Source organism: Pristis pectinata, chromosome 18 (genome assembly GCF_009764475.1).
Source record: "Pristis pectinata isolate sPriPec2 chromosome 18, sPriPec2.1.pri, whole genome shotgun sequence".
NCBI classification, from domain to species: Eukaryota; Metazoa; Chordata; class Chondrichthyes; order Rhinopristiformes; family Pristidae; genus Pristis; species Pristis pectinata.
In genome coordinates, this window is record NC_067422.1 from 37,350,715 (window position 1) to 37,364,490 (window position 13,776).

At 46.2% G+C, this 13,776-nt stretch overlaps 1 protein-coding gene across 1 annotated transcript in view; it reads right to left on the reverse strand.

Moving 5' to 3' along the window:
• Positions 1-13,776, reverse strand: part of pkd1b (polycystic kidney disease 1b) — a 130,198-nt gene that overhangs the window by 9,433 nt on the left and 106,989 nt on the right. The window contains exons 34-36 of the mRNA XM_052033354.1: positions 13,269-13,410; positions 5,676-5,850; positions 3,788-4,075 (exon numbers count right to left, since the gene is read on the reverse strand). Of these exons, the coding sequence (XP_051889314.1) occupies positions 3,788-4,075; positions 5,676-5,850; positions 13,269-13,410 (605 nt within the window). The remainder of the gene's footprint in view (positions 1-3,787; positions 4,076-5,675; positions 5,851-13,268; positions 13,411-13,776) is intronic.

Consider the following 13,776-nt stretch of genomic DNA (forward strand, 5'->3'; position numbering starts at 1 on the left):
GAAGGATCATCTCTAGAGTCCGTATGGGTGGAATTAAGGAACAAGAAAGGAGCAGTTACTCTACTAGGAGTATTCTATAGGCCCCCCGGTAGCAGTAGAGATATAGAGGAGCAGATTGGCAGGCAGTGTTTGGAGAGAAGCAGAAATAAAAAGGTTGTTATAATGGAAGACTTCAACTTCCCAAATATAGACTGGAACCTGCTTAGTGCCAAAGGTTTGGATGGGACAGAATTTGTTAAGTGTGTCCAGGACGGATTCCTGACGCAGTATGTTGACAGGCCGACTAGAGGGAATGCCATGTTAGATCTAGTTTTAGGAAATGAACCAGGACAGGTGAAGGATCTATTGGTGGGTGAGCATTTGGGGGACAGTGACCATTGCTCCATAACCTTTAAAATTGTCACGGACAGGGACAGGTGCAGAGAGGACAAGAGGTTTTTCAATTGGGGAAGGGCTAACTACGAGGCTATAAGGAGAGAACTTGGGAGTGTAAATTGGGATGTCCTTTTTGAAGGAAAATGTACCATGGGGATGTGGTCGATATTCAGGGATCTTATGCAGGATGTTAGGAATAAATATGTCCCGGTGAGGCAGAGAAGGAATGGCGTGGTGAAGGAACCGTGGGTGACGAGAGAGGTGGAACGACTTGTTAGGGAGAAGAAGGTAACATACGTGAGGTATAAGTAGCAAGGTTCAGACAGGGCCCGTGAGGAATATAGGGTAGCGAGGAAGGAAATTAAGAAAGGGCTGAGGAGAGCTAGAAGGGGACATGAAAAGGCTTTGGCTAGTAGGGTTAAGGAAAATCCCAAGGCCTTTTTCAAGTACGTGAAGGGTAGGAGGATGGCTAGGGTGAAGGTAGGTCCGATTAAGGACAAAGGTGGGAGAATTTGCCTGGAGGCGGCGGAAGTGGGAGAAGTTCTCAATGAGTACTTCTCTTCGGTATTCACCAGGGAGAGGGGTCTTGATGATGCGGAAGGGAGTGCTGGTAGGGGTAATGTTCTCGAGGTTGTTGATATCAAGAGAGAGGATGTGTTGAAGTTGTTAAATAATATTAAGACAGATAAATCTCCGGGGCCTGACGGGATTTTCCCCAGGCTGCTTCGAGAGGCTAGGGAGGAGATTGCTGAACCACTGGTAAGGATCCTTGAGTCCTCGTTGTCTACGAGGGTGGTGCCGGAGGATTGGAGGGATGCGAATGTGGTCCCCTTGTTCAAAAAAGGTAATAGGGATAGGCCAGGGAATTATAGACCGGTGAGTCTCACGTCTGTGTGGGTAAGCTGTTAGAAAGGATTCTAAGGGATAGGATTGATGAACACCTTGAGAATCATGGACTGATTAGGGACAGCCAGCATGGCTTTGTGAAGGGAAGATCTTGCCTCACTAACCTGATAGAGTTCTTTGAGGAGGTGACCAGGAAGATTGATGAGGGCAGTGCGGTGGATGTGGTTTACATGGATTTTAGTAAGGCATTTGATAAGGTTCCTCATGGTAGGCTTCTTCAGAAGGTCAGAGGCCGAGGGATCCAAGGAAGCTTGGCTGTGTGGATTAGAAATCGGCTTGCATGTAGAAAGCAGAGGGTTGTGGTGGAAGGAGTGCCCTCGGATTGGAAGGCAGTGACTAGTGGTGTCCCGCAGGGATCGGTTCTGGGACCTCTACTTTTTGTGATATTTAGATGAGGGGGTGGAGGGCTGGGTTAGTAAGTTTGCGGACGACACTAAGATAGGCGGTGTTGTGGATAGTGTGGAGGGCTGTCGGAGCTTACAGAGGGATATTGATAGGATGCAGAGCTGGGCTGACAAGTAGCAGATGGAGTTCAATCCGGAGAAGTGTGAGGTGGTACACTTTGGAAGGACAAACTCCAGGGCAGAGTACTGGGTAAATGGCAAGGTACTTAGCAGTGTGAAGGAGCAGAGGGATCTGGGGGTTCATATTCACAGTTCATTGAAAGTTGCCTCACAGGTGGAAAGAGCAGTTAAGAAGGCCAATGGGATGTTGGCTTTCATAAATCGCGGGATTGAGTTTAAGAGCCGCGAGGTGATGATGCAGCTTTACAAAGCTCTAGTTAGGCCACACTTGGAGTACTGTGTTCAGTTCTGGTCGCCTCATTATAGGAAGGATGTGGAGGCATTGGAGAGGGTGCAGAGGAGATTTACCAGGATGCTGCCTGGATTGGAGAGTATTGAATATGAGGAGAGGCTTAAGGTGCTAGGGCTTTATTCACTGGAAAGGAGGAGGATGAGAGGAGACATGATAGAGGTATATAAAATATTGAGAGGAATAGATAGAGTAGACAGTCAGCGCCTCCTTCCCAGGGCACCAATGCTCAAGACGAGAGGTCATGGCTTTAAGGTTATGGGTGGGAGGTTCAGGGGAGATGTCAGAGGGAGGTTTTTCACCCAAAGAGCAGTTGGTGCATGGAATGCACTGCCTGGGGTGGTGGTGGAGGCAGATACATTGAACAGGTTCAAGGGCTTGTTGGATAGGCACATGGAGGAACGTGAGATAGAGGGATATGCGGGAGGAAGGGGTTAGGTAGTGTGAGGGTGGTCTGATGGACGGCACAACATGGTGGGCCGAAAGGCCTATTTTGTGCTGTATGGTTCTATGGTTCTATGGTTCTATGGTTCACCTTTAAATTTCTCCCCTCTCACCTTAAACCTGTGACCTCTAGTAGACTCCTCTGCCCTGGTGTTGAATATCCATCCTACCTATGCCCCTCAGCCTCCTACATTCCACTGAGAATAAACCCAGTCTAGACACAGAGAGTGGTGGGTGTGTGGAACACACTGCCGGCAGAGGGTGTGGGGGCAGATGCATTAGGGACATTTAAGAAACTCTTAGATAGACACATGAATGACAGAGAAATGGGAGGGAAGGTTTAACATTTGGGAGGGAAGGGTTAGATATTAGAGCAGGATAAGATTTCGGCACAACATTGTGGGCTGAAGGGCCTGTACTGTGCTGTGGTGTTCTATGTTCTATCCAATGATCCCTCCTTACTACTACACCCCAGGCAACATCCTGGTGAATCTCTTCTGCACTTTCCCCACTGCTGCCACATCCTTCTTGTAGTGCGGTGGCCAGAACTGTTCACGATGTTCTTGTTTGGTCTCTGTTCCTTATGTATGTACTTTCTCTGCATGTTTCCTCGGGGAAATGTTCTTGTCACTAGACTGTGTTGACCAGCTTGGCGTGAAGTGTTGAACCTAATGGGTGATCTCCGTCCCTCCGTGGCCCACTTCATTCATTCACGAGATGTGGACACCGCTGAGAACGCCAGCACTTATTGTCCATCTCCATTTGCCCCTGAAGTGAGGGGGCATTTGAGGAGTCACATGCAGGCTAGACCAAGAGAGGACAGCAGATTTCATTCCCTGAAGAACATTAGTGGATTGTGCAGTTTTACGATAGCTTCATAGCTACCACCATCAAGCCTAGATTTATTTCCAGGCTTAACTAATTCTGCAGCTCTGTTGCATTTGGACTCTTGTCTCCACATCAATCACTACACCATACCGTACATACTAATGTAGGATTTGTGTAAACGCGGCATAGACTCGATGGGCTGAATGGCTTGCTTCCCTGCTGTATAACTCTATGACTTTAGAAAATGAGCAGAGGAGATAGATCGATTGGATAACGCCTTCGAAGAAGCTAGCACAGACCCAGTGGCTGAATGGCCTCTTCTTGTGCAGTATTTTTCTCGTCCCTTGAGATCCAGGAGGTTCTGCTCTTGCTCCGAGATACTGACAGATTCCCTCAGTCCCCGCGCAACTTGCTCACCTACCTTCACGGTGAGAATGGTGAGCAGCAAGGCGGCGAGGTCGGTGACCACCTCAGACAGCAGGGCGACATGGTAGAAGCTGACAAACGCCCAGCGGTTCCTCTTGTGACGGTCGAGCTGCACGTCGGCCAGTCGGAGGCCGCTGAAGTGGAAGGTGGGAATGAGGGTGGAGAGGAGGATGACCAGGAGCTGGAGGTACTTCTGGCCCTCTCTGAAGTAAGGCAGACCCACTCTACGCATGGCAGCAGCTTCCGCACACAAGAAAACAAGGCTGAAGAGGAGCAGTAAGACCTGCACAAAGAAGACAAGAGTCAATGCAAAAGGTACAACATCCTCAGCTGGTGCTTGTGTCAACAGGAATTCAACCTACATCAGAGCTGAGCTCAGATCTGTGTCCGGGGAGACTCAACTGTAGCATAGATCTGAGCTCAGTGTAACCTATGACGGGGAGACCTGACCCATACATGAACAAGTTTGGAATTGCTTTATTAGGACCTGTAATTTTAGCGTGGGTGAATGCTCCAAGCAAGGTTGCCAGCACAGCTCCCTGCTTCATATTCAGAACACTGTAATCTTTCTTTCAGAACCCCAGCATGATTACCAGACCACACCATCTCTCCCTGGGCCCTCGAGGAGACGTGAATGCAGATCAGCATTAGGAAGCAGCAGCACGTTCTATATGCCTGTTGGTAAATGAAGAGTAAAGAGGGCTCAGAGGTTTCTCTGGGAACATGAAACAACCAAAGCTTGGGTCTAATGGTCAGGAATTACAAGACAACTGGGGATTAACACAAGCAATTGGGTTTCTCTCTCTTTTTGGTGCATAAGTCATATCACGCTTACACCCACTTGGATCTCCCCTAAGAAATTGTGAAATTCCATTAAAAGCAGCAATACGGCCGTTTGTACAGGTTTATGTGCTAAAAACGGCCCTTTGTGGTTCCCGTCAGACCATCATTGCCGTGCTGATCCCTTGGAAGTAGGTCAGAGCCTAAAGATCCGTTTCCCCTGGGAGCCACAGAACAACGATGTTGCAGACTGCCAAGGAGGGGAGTGGGAACGTGGGGGAAGGGGACACGGCGATCCCCTGTGTGTCGAGACACCCCCTTCCCATCTGTCTGCTCTGGTGAATTTCAGTCCCCGGGTGACCTCACGTTATTGTGGGGGCCGGGCTGATCAAGGGGCTTCGATCTCTGCAAGTACGTGATTTGTAGCAGCAGAACGCTGCAAGAGGTGGGGGGAGTAGATGTAACCAGTGAAAACTGAGGCCGGCAGATGCTGTGAGCGAGGCACTGACATCACAGTGCAGACCCGTTAACCGACGTCTCATTGCTGATCCCTGCGCGGATGTGCTCTAGGTTTTCTCTGAGTGAGCAGCAGAGGTTGTAGGGTGCACTCAGAAGTTCCAATTTCTACTGGCCGGGAAGGGATTGTAGGACCCGTGAAATCATGAGCTGCGGGACTGACTCCAGGGCACTGGGTAGAGCTCCACTGATCATTCAACAGTGCCAAAGGATTTTTCCATCCATCCAAGAGAGCAAATGAGACGTCACTTTAATGGTCTCATCCAAGACACCACCTTCAGTACTGTTGTCCTTCCTCAGTATCGCAGCAGATTACTGGCTCAGGACCGCGGAGTGGGACTTGAACACACAATCTCTTGACCCAGAGGAAAGAGTGCTGCCGTGGAGCTACCTTTGACACAAGAAGCTGCTTCTGACATCGAATGCATAAACGAGAAAGATGGGGGCAGAACCAGCTTTACTTCCATGATACTGATACAAGCCTGAGCTTATAAGTCCATAAGCCCGATACTGGTCTTAACTTGCTGTAGGCTGAAAATGTACAGTTTGTGCAAGTAGTTTGCTAAGTACTACAGGGCGACACTTACCATAGACATGAGCAATAGGTCCAAGCCCCGGCTTGAACGCAGCAGAGAGAAAGGTTTGATATCTATGGTTGGTGCTGCTGGGTTCGCAGGCTGGAATTCCACAACTAACTTCACCACTGCGTATAAATCCACGTCCCGGCTATACTGGGTGAACTCAACAGACAAGGCCTGTGTCCTGTGATGGGGAAGGAAGCAGAGCATAAGACAGTCACATTATATCCAGTTGGGATTTCGGCAGAAACTCTCCACAGAGTACAAGTTTGTGGAAATCATTACCACGGGATAGATCCATCTATGGGAAAACTGGATATACATACAGAGGAGGATAGGGTTGGAGGGAGAGAGGTGGTAGGATGCTTGTGGGGACTATAACCGCCACCACAGAGCAGCTGACTGAAGCTTCACTGTAACTAAGGGAGATGTGACATTGTGAGACTGGGAACGTACTCTATACTTATCGAACACAGAAAGAGACCATTCATCCCACTAGGTCCACGCCAGCTCCCAGGGGAAGGATTCCATCAGTCCCATTCCCCCTCTCCTTATTCCCTTGAAGCCCTGTAATTTATTCTCTCATGGGCCCATCGACTTCCCTTGATTCCTTTCGCCATTAACCTACACCAAGGGGTAATTAGCCAAAAGCCAATTAACCTGCCAGCACGCCTTTGGGATGGAGCAAGAAGCTGAAACACTGGAGAGTCAAAGTCAAACTCAAAGTCGAGTTTACTGTCATCCGCACAAGTCCGTGTGTGCACAGGTGCGATGAAAAACTTACTTGCAGCAGCATCACAGGCACATGGCATCAGACAAGCAGCGTTCACAAGATAAACATAAATTAAACATAAATTATACAAAGCTTTTTTACAAGGAAGGACACAATTAGGACAAAAAAAACCAAAGTCCATTTTAGTGCAAAGTGATCGTGGTGTTGCTAAGCTGCAGTGATTAGGGTTTTGCCGGTTGGTTCAAGAACCGAATGGTTGAAGGGAAGTAGCAGTTAGACCATAAGACACAGGAGCAGAATTAGGCCATTCAGCCTATCAAGTCTGCTCCACCATTCCATCATGGCTGATTTATTTTTCCCTCTCGACCCCATTCTCCTGCCTTCTCCCCGTAACCTTTGACGCCCTTACTAATCAAGAACCTATCAACCTCCGATTTAAATATACTCAATGACTTGGGCTCCACAGCCGTCTGTGGCAATGAATTTCACAGATTCACCACCCTCTGGCTAAAGAAATTCCTTCTCATCTCTGTTCTAAAGGGACGTCCTTCTATTCTGAGGCTGTGCCCTCTGGTCCTAGACTCTCCCACTACTGGAAACATCCTCTCCCCGTCCACTCTATCCAGGCCTTTCAATATTCGGAAGGTTTCAATGAGATCCCCCCTTATCCTTCTAAACTCCAGCGAGAACACGACCAAAACCATTAAACGGTCCTCATACGTTAACCCTTTCATCCGTGGGATAATTTTCGTGAGCCTCCTCTGGACCCTCTCCAACGCCAACACATCCTTCCTTAGATATGGGGCCCAAAACTGCTCACAATACTCCAAATATAGTCTGAGAACACCTTATAAAGCCTCAGCATCATATCCTTGCTTTTATATGCTGGTTCTCTCGAAATGAATGCTAACATTGCATTTGCCTTCCTTACTACCGACTCAACCTGCAAATTAACCTTTAGGGAATCCTGCACTAGGACTCCCAAGTCCCTTTGCATCTCAGATTTCTGAATTTTCTCCCTGTTTAGAAAACAGTCTACGCTCTATTCCGTCTACCAAAATGCATGATTGTCCGCTTCCCCACACTGTATTCCATCTACCACTTCTTTGCTCATTCTCACAACCTGTCCAAGTCCTTCTGCAGACTCCCTGCTTCCTCAGCACTTCCTGCCCCTCCACCTATCTTTGTATCATCCACAAACTTGGCCACAAAACCATCAATTCCGTCATCCAGATCATTAACATATAATGTGAAAAGTAGCAGACCCCACACTGACCCCTGCAGAACAGCACTAGTCACCAGCTACCAACCAGAAAAGGCCCCCTTTATTCCCAAGCTGTTCTTGAACCTGGTGGTGTGGGACTTCAGGCTTCTGTACCTCCTGCCCGATGGGAGCTGCAAACTCTGCACAGGTCAATGCCAGATCCTTTGTGAGACGACAGCACAAAGCATCACCAAGCCACCCTATACTGAAGCTATCCCCTTCCCTACATGATATGCTCAGTGCTGTATAATATTGTCCAAGCACTGAGCTGTTTTTAAAAGGTCATTTTGTTTTGGCAGATGTACTATAGGGCTTAGAGAATGGGGAGACTCAAACTGATAAGAGGTTGAACAGATGGATTTGAATGCATGGCTCAAAGGGTGGTGTAGGCATTGATTCATAGGGCACTGACTGCAGTACTGGGCTGGAACGAGTTGTTCCTTTGGGATCAATCTCCTTAAACCTGGCTGGGACCAATGCCCAGGCAAACCTTATAATTTTGGATATAGACAGGGCTTTAATTGAGAAAAGTTAGGAGTGAACTTGGAGGAACATGTCGTGAAATTATCAATTAAAAAAAAATCAAGGTCGGAAAGCAAAATAACAATTTGGGTCGTGATAAACATCGGGTAAGTAGGTCTATCAGCAGTTGGTACCAGCTACAGGATGCACTGCAGCAACTCACCAAGACTCCTTAGACAGCACCTTCCAAACCCACCACCTCCACCGGCTAGAAGGACAAAGGCAGTGAAAGCACGGGGAACACCACCCCCTGGGAGTTGCCCTCCGAGCCACACACCATCCTGACTTGGAAAGAAATCGCCGTTCCTTCACCGTCACTGGGTCAAAATCCTGGAACTCTCTCCCTAATGGCACTGTGTGTACACCCACACCTCAAGGACTGCAATGGTTAAAGAAGGTGGCTCACCACCTTCTCAAGGGCAGCTAGGTGGACAATTAAATTCTGGCTCAGCCTGCGAAGCCCACATCCCTTGGATGACTATAAAGAGAGAGCCTAACAGTAAAAGTGCATTAATGAATGTCAAATCAGGAGAAATGTTAAAAAGATAACATGAAAGCATACACAACTAAATATTTTGCATTAATGAATTGATCAAATGAGAATTACAGAGATATGGTTGCCTAGTGACCAAGAATGGAAACTAAATATAAGATAAATATAAGATAAATATCAGAACCCACAGACTGCTGTGGCAGCAAATTGTCTTCTACCCCGGGGAAAAGGAACTCTCACAATACTCTTACGTGAAGTTCCAGAGCAAGAGAAGATGAAGGACTGTATCTCCAAGTAAAGACTGTATACAACTCAGAGGCGAAGCCTGGGTGGTTGACATTTCGAAAGGACAGACAAAACAGGGAGAATGTCAGTGGATGGGGCTGATTGATAATTGATAATAATTGATAAAAAATTGATAATAAAATGAGACATAAGAATAGAAGTGAGAAATGGACTTGGCTGATAAGATTAAGAAGTGATACCAGTTCAGACTAAAAGATAATTGGTAAGAAACACAGGTGGATGTGGTACTGTTGGGCCAGAGCATTAATCAAGAAATAGGAGAAGCTCATTCGACAATAATTGTGGGGGACCTTAATTATCATGTAGGGCAGATAACTCAAAGCAGGCCAACATAGTTTGGAGGATAACTTCACAGAACACATCTAAAGTAACCAAGGAAGAGTGTTATTTTAGATGGTGGGTTTAACGAGTAATTATTGTCAATTACTTCTTGCTAATAATTAATAATCTCAGTTGTACTAGGGATTACTAGCTAATTAATAATCTCGTACCAAAGAATGTGCTCAGGAAGAATGATCATATTATGTTAGAACTTAACAGGTTCAGAACTAGAATCTTAAACTTAATAAGATGCAGTTACATAGGTGTGAATGGTGGTTTGGCTAAGACCGGGACGCTGGTCTAAATAATAGAGCAATAGACAAACATTAGCAAACACTTAAAGGCATATTTCATAATTCACTATGTGTATACATTACATATAGAAGCAGGAAAAATACTCCACTTATAGAAAAGTATTCCCTTTCTGGGCAGTTAAAGGAGTTAAAAATACTTAAAATTTTTAAAATATAATAAAGCTGAGGATCAGGAGAGTTTAAAAATCAACAATGAATTATAAAAACAGTGAAAGAAAGAAAATAGAAAATGAGAATATAGCGGTTAGCGTAACACTATTACAGCTCCAGTGACCTGGGTTCAATTCCCGCTGCTGTCTGTAAGGAGTTTGTACGTTCTCCCCATAACTGTGTGGATTTCCTCCGGGTGCACCAGTTTCCTCCCACATTCCAAAGACGTACAGGTTAGGAAGTTGTGGGCATGCTATGTTGGCCCTGGAAGTGTGGTGACGCTTGCGGGCTGCCCCCAGAAAACTCTCAGTAATGCAAAAAGACGCCTTTCAATGTGTGTTTCGATGTACATGTGACTAATAAATAGATATCTTATCTTATCTAAATTAACAAGAAATCTTTGGAAACAAGATTGTAAGTCTATCTAAGATTACAAAAGAGGAAACGAGGAATGAAAGTTAATAAATTCCTAAGAGACAAAGACAGGAGGTGTGAGACATGGTTTAGACGGTAAACAAATATTTTGTATCTGCCTTCACGGTGGAAAACATACCAGAAATAGAGGCGACTGACGGATCAAATGAAAGTGAGGAACGTAGTTATTAGTAAAGGAAAAGTACTGAAGAAATCAATAGGAATAAAAGCTAACAAATCCTTTTGCCTGACTGCCCGCATTCCAGAATTCTAAAAGAACTTGCTGTAAATAAGCAGATGTACTAGTGATCACCTTCCAAAATCCCCCAAGACTTTGAGATGGCTGGAGCAGATTAGAAAGTGGTAAAGGTAACAGTTAAAGATTTCAGGTCAATGTCCTTTCATCAGAAAACGGGAGTCCCATTGACCCGAAGCGTGACTGTTTCTAGTTCCACAGATGCTGCCAACTTGCTAAGGATTTTCAGCATTTTTATTTGTCTTTATTTCTGAATACATTGAAACTTAATAGTGATCATACTTAAATTGTAAGTACAGGTGACATCATGAACTTTGGAAAAGTGCAGACGTCCCAATAAGTGCAAGTAAACCACGATTAATGGAACCTTCTCAGTAGGACAAATGTTACTGAGGATGTACGTATAGAAAAGTATAAACTAATGGGATTGACAAGCCCTTTCCCAGGACTCTGATCTGAACTCTATCTCCACCAACAGGTCTCTGACTTGGATGCCCCTCCTGCCATACCACCAAAGCTTCACATGGATCCCTTCCTCCAGATCATCAGAACATTCACTGAGACTCCCATTTCTCCCATATCAGCAGAACCCTGCAGTGGACTGCACACCACTATCTGTGGCACCACCACCTCCCCACCTCGCAAGGGATGCAGTCTGCAGCCACTCCCCCCAACACAGATGAGAAATCCTTATCCTCAGTGCACCTGGGTCACAAACTGGAGCCCCACAGGCCACTGACCTGTTGCTTCCTAATACTGAGAGAACTCCAACCCAGGGCCCCAAAGTGTTCCTTCACACTTGTCATCCGGCACCCCGTTTTATTATCAAAGACCCACACAATATACCAATTTACTTTTGCTAGTTATTCCTTCAATTAATAGAGTTACTCACATTCCATCGATCCAGCCATTCTGGTACAAGTCCTTCAAAACTGCTCTGCTTCCTTCCGAATTATTCCTAAGCTCCAATGTATATTCACCACTGCCATGGATCTCCATCTCTCCGGTGTACCATCCACTGCAGAGCATAGGAACAGACATTTCCTTTACTGCTTGTTTCCAGTTAATGTTTTATGGCTTATTGTACATCAGAGCTTACAATGCCATAGATTGTCGAATCTCACTGAGTATTCCTTAATTTACAATCACTATATGGCATTGACTTTTTGAGGTACATTTATGAAGCTACTTTTCATTATAACAAACAGCTCCATGCACAGGAGGACACTGTACTTAAAATCCCTTATTGCATTTCACCCAGCTTTTTCGATTTAAGAAATTTCACTTCACAAAATGTTTTCAGGGAACACATCCCTTTTGTAAATTGAGAAATGGCTGTGCTCCTTGACCACTGGTCACTCAGAGTTATTCAGACTGTTTAAACCATCCTCCCCCAGAGTAAAGCAGTACCACATCCCAAAACTCAGCAAGCAGACGAAGATAGGATCTGCATTCCATAGACAACTCACTGGGCTGGGGAAAAGAAGGATAACTTAAACCAAGAGGGCTATAAATAAATTGGATGGGTGAGCTCTGGAAGGCGGGGTGTAGCATAGGTTAGGTACAGAGTACGGCTCCCTATCCATTGTCCCAACAATGCCCTTTGTTTTCCTTTTATTTGTGCACTATTTATTTATTTTTGTAATTTATAGAATTTTATGTCTTTGCACTGTACTGCTGTTGCAAAACAATGAATTTCACATCATATGTCAGTGATAATATATCTGATTTTGCCAGGCTAAACATGGGATAAAATCTCAGCAGTTGTTCCTTGGCAGCGAAAAGTGCCTCATGCAACAGTGATTCTGTTTTTCATCCCAACTGGCCTCTCAGAGTTCAATATGTATGTGTCGCATTCTGGGAATGTGAAGTGCATGGAGGCTGCTGATTTCATAATGAGGCTAAAATCTACTTCAGTAAAGTAATTGAACCACTTCAGCCTAAGCTATGAAAAGTCAGGACTGATAATACTCAAGCGATGCACCCTCTGGGACCTGTGCACACCGGTACCCTGCTTCACATTGTCTCACAGGGTGCTAATTCGATACGGCACCCAGTTTCCAGTCCCAACACCCACAGGTGTTAGCCCCATGTACTGTACAACAGACATCTGTTCAGGTGTGTGATTCACGCATTGGGAGCCTGGTTTGAATGCCTGCTCTCCATTGGCATTCCCCGACCAGTGGCTCAGTTTGGAGAGGCTGCTGTGAAGGCGTTGGGGCGAGAGCTGCAACTCCCTGTCGGATGTGTGGGAAGTCACTGCCTCCCCAGTTCTTCCTGGCCCAGAGATTTCTCTACGGTAATAAGCACAACAGTAGATGCTGGCCTTTGAGCTCGCGAGACTGTCGGATCGGGACGGTCTGTCCGCACATGGAGCAGGTATTGCCCATCCCCTGCCGTGGCTGCGCTCACCCTGCCGGACAGGGTGCAGCTCTGAGCCCCACATCTCAGTGCTGAGCGGCCTCACTGCTCACCCTGGCCGACACAATGCCAGCCCCTCTACAATGAGCCCCAGCTGATCCACTGCTAGATATGTGTCAGCTTTCCAGCTCAGCAGCACAGTCAATGGTGAGGGTGGGGGTGAGGGGGGTGGAGAAGGGTTGCACCAGAATCCCGGCACAGCAGCACTGTGAGTAATGCCCTTCTCTATACAATGCTATAACAATCCCTTTTAGTGCTGATTCCTTTCGTGCTCTTGTTCCTGGGGTGACATCCTGTGCACTGTCAGCTCCCAGTGTACACCAAGAGTATTTTAACACTATGTGACCAGAAAATACAGGTGGATCATGCAAAATCGGCAGTACCACCAACAGTAACATTTACTCTTACCCAGCAAGGTCATCTGATGAGTGAGCCCAAGGGTAATTGGTACCCCTGGTCATTGTTTTGTTGCTCAGTGAGTTATAGTGGCTGCAGGTAACATCAGGATGAATGCCAGAGATTAGCCTGTAAGCCCATGGGGAACAATGTCCTGAAATAGGTACATAATAGAGAATTAGACACTTTCATCTTCGTCACTGCTGAGGATTTATATTACAGTAACAGCGTGTCTCTGTAAAATGGAAAGAAAATTACTTAGCAGGAAATTTGTGTCACCGGGGAGAATGTTATCAGGGAGAATGTTTATCAGGTATGATTGTTTCATTGGAAGAACCTGCTCCTCAAGGTACTGTTTGTTTTTGGAAGCTCTGATTCCCATTCAAAGGGCCTTTGGAAAGTCCCCATGCAAAGTGGACCAGTAGCCCCAGCAGAACTCCAGGCTCCCGTTCATCTGGACCAGTAGCTCCAGCAGAGATCACGGGTACAATGTCTATGGGCTCTTTAGTGTTGCTGCTTT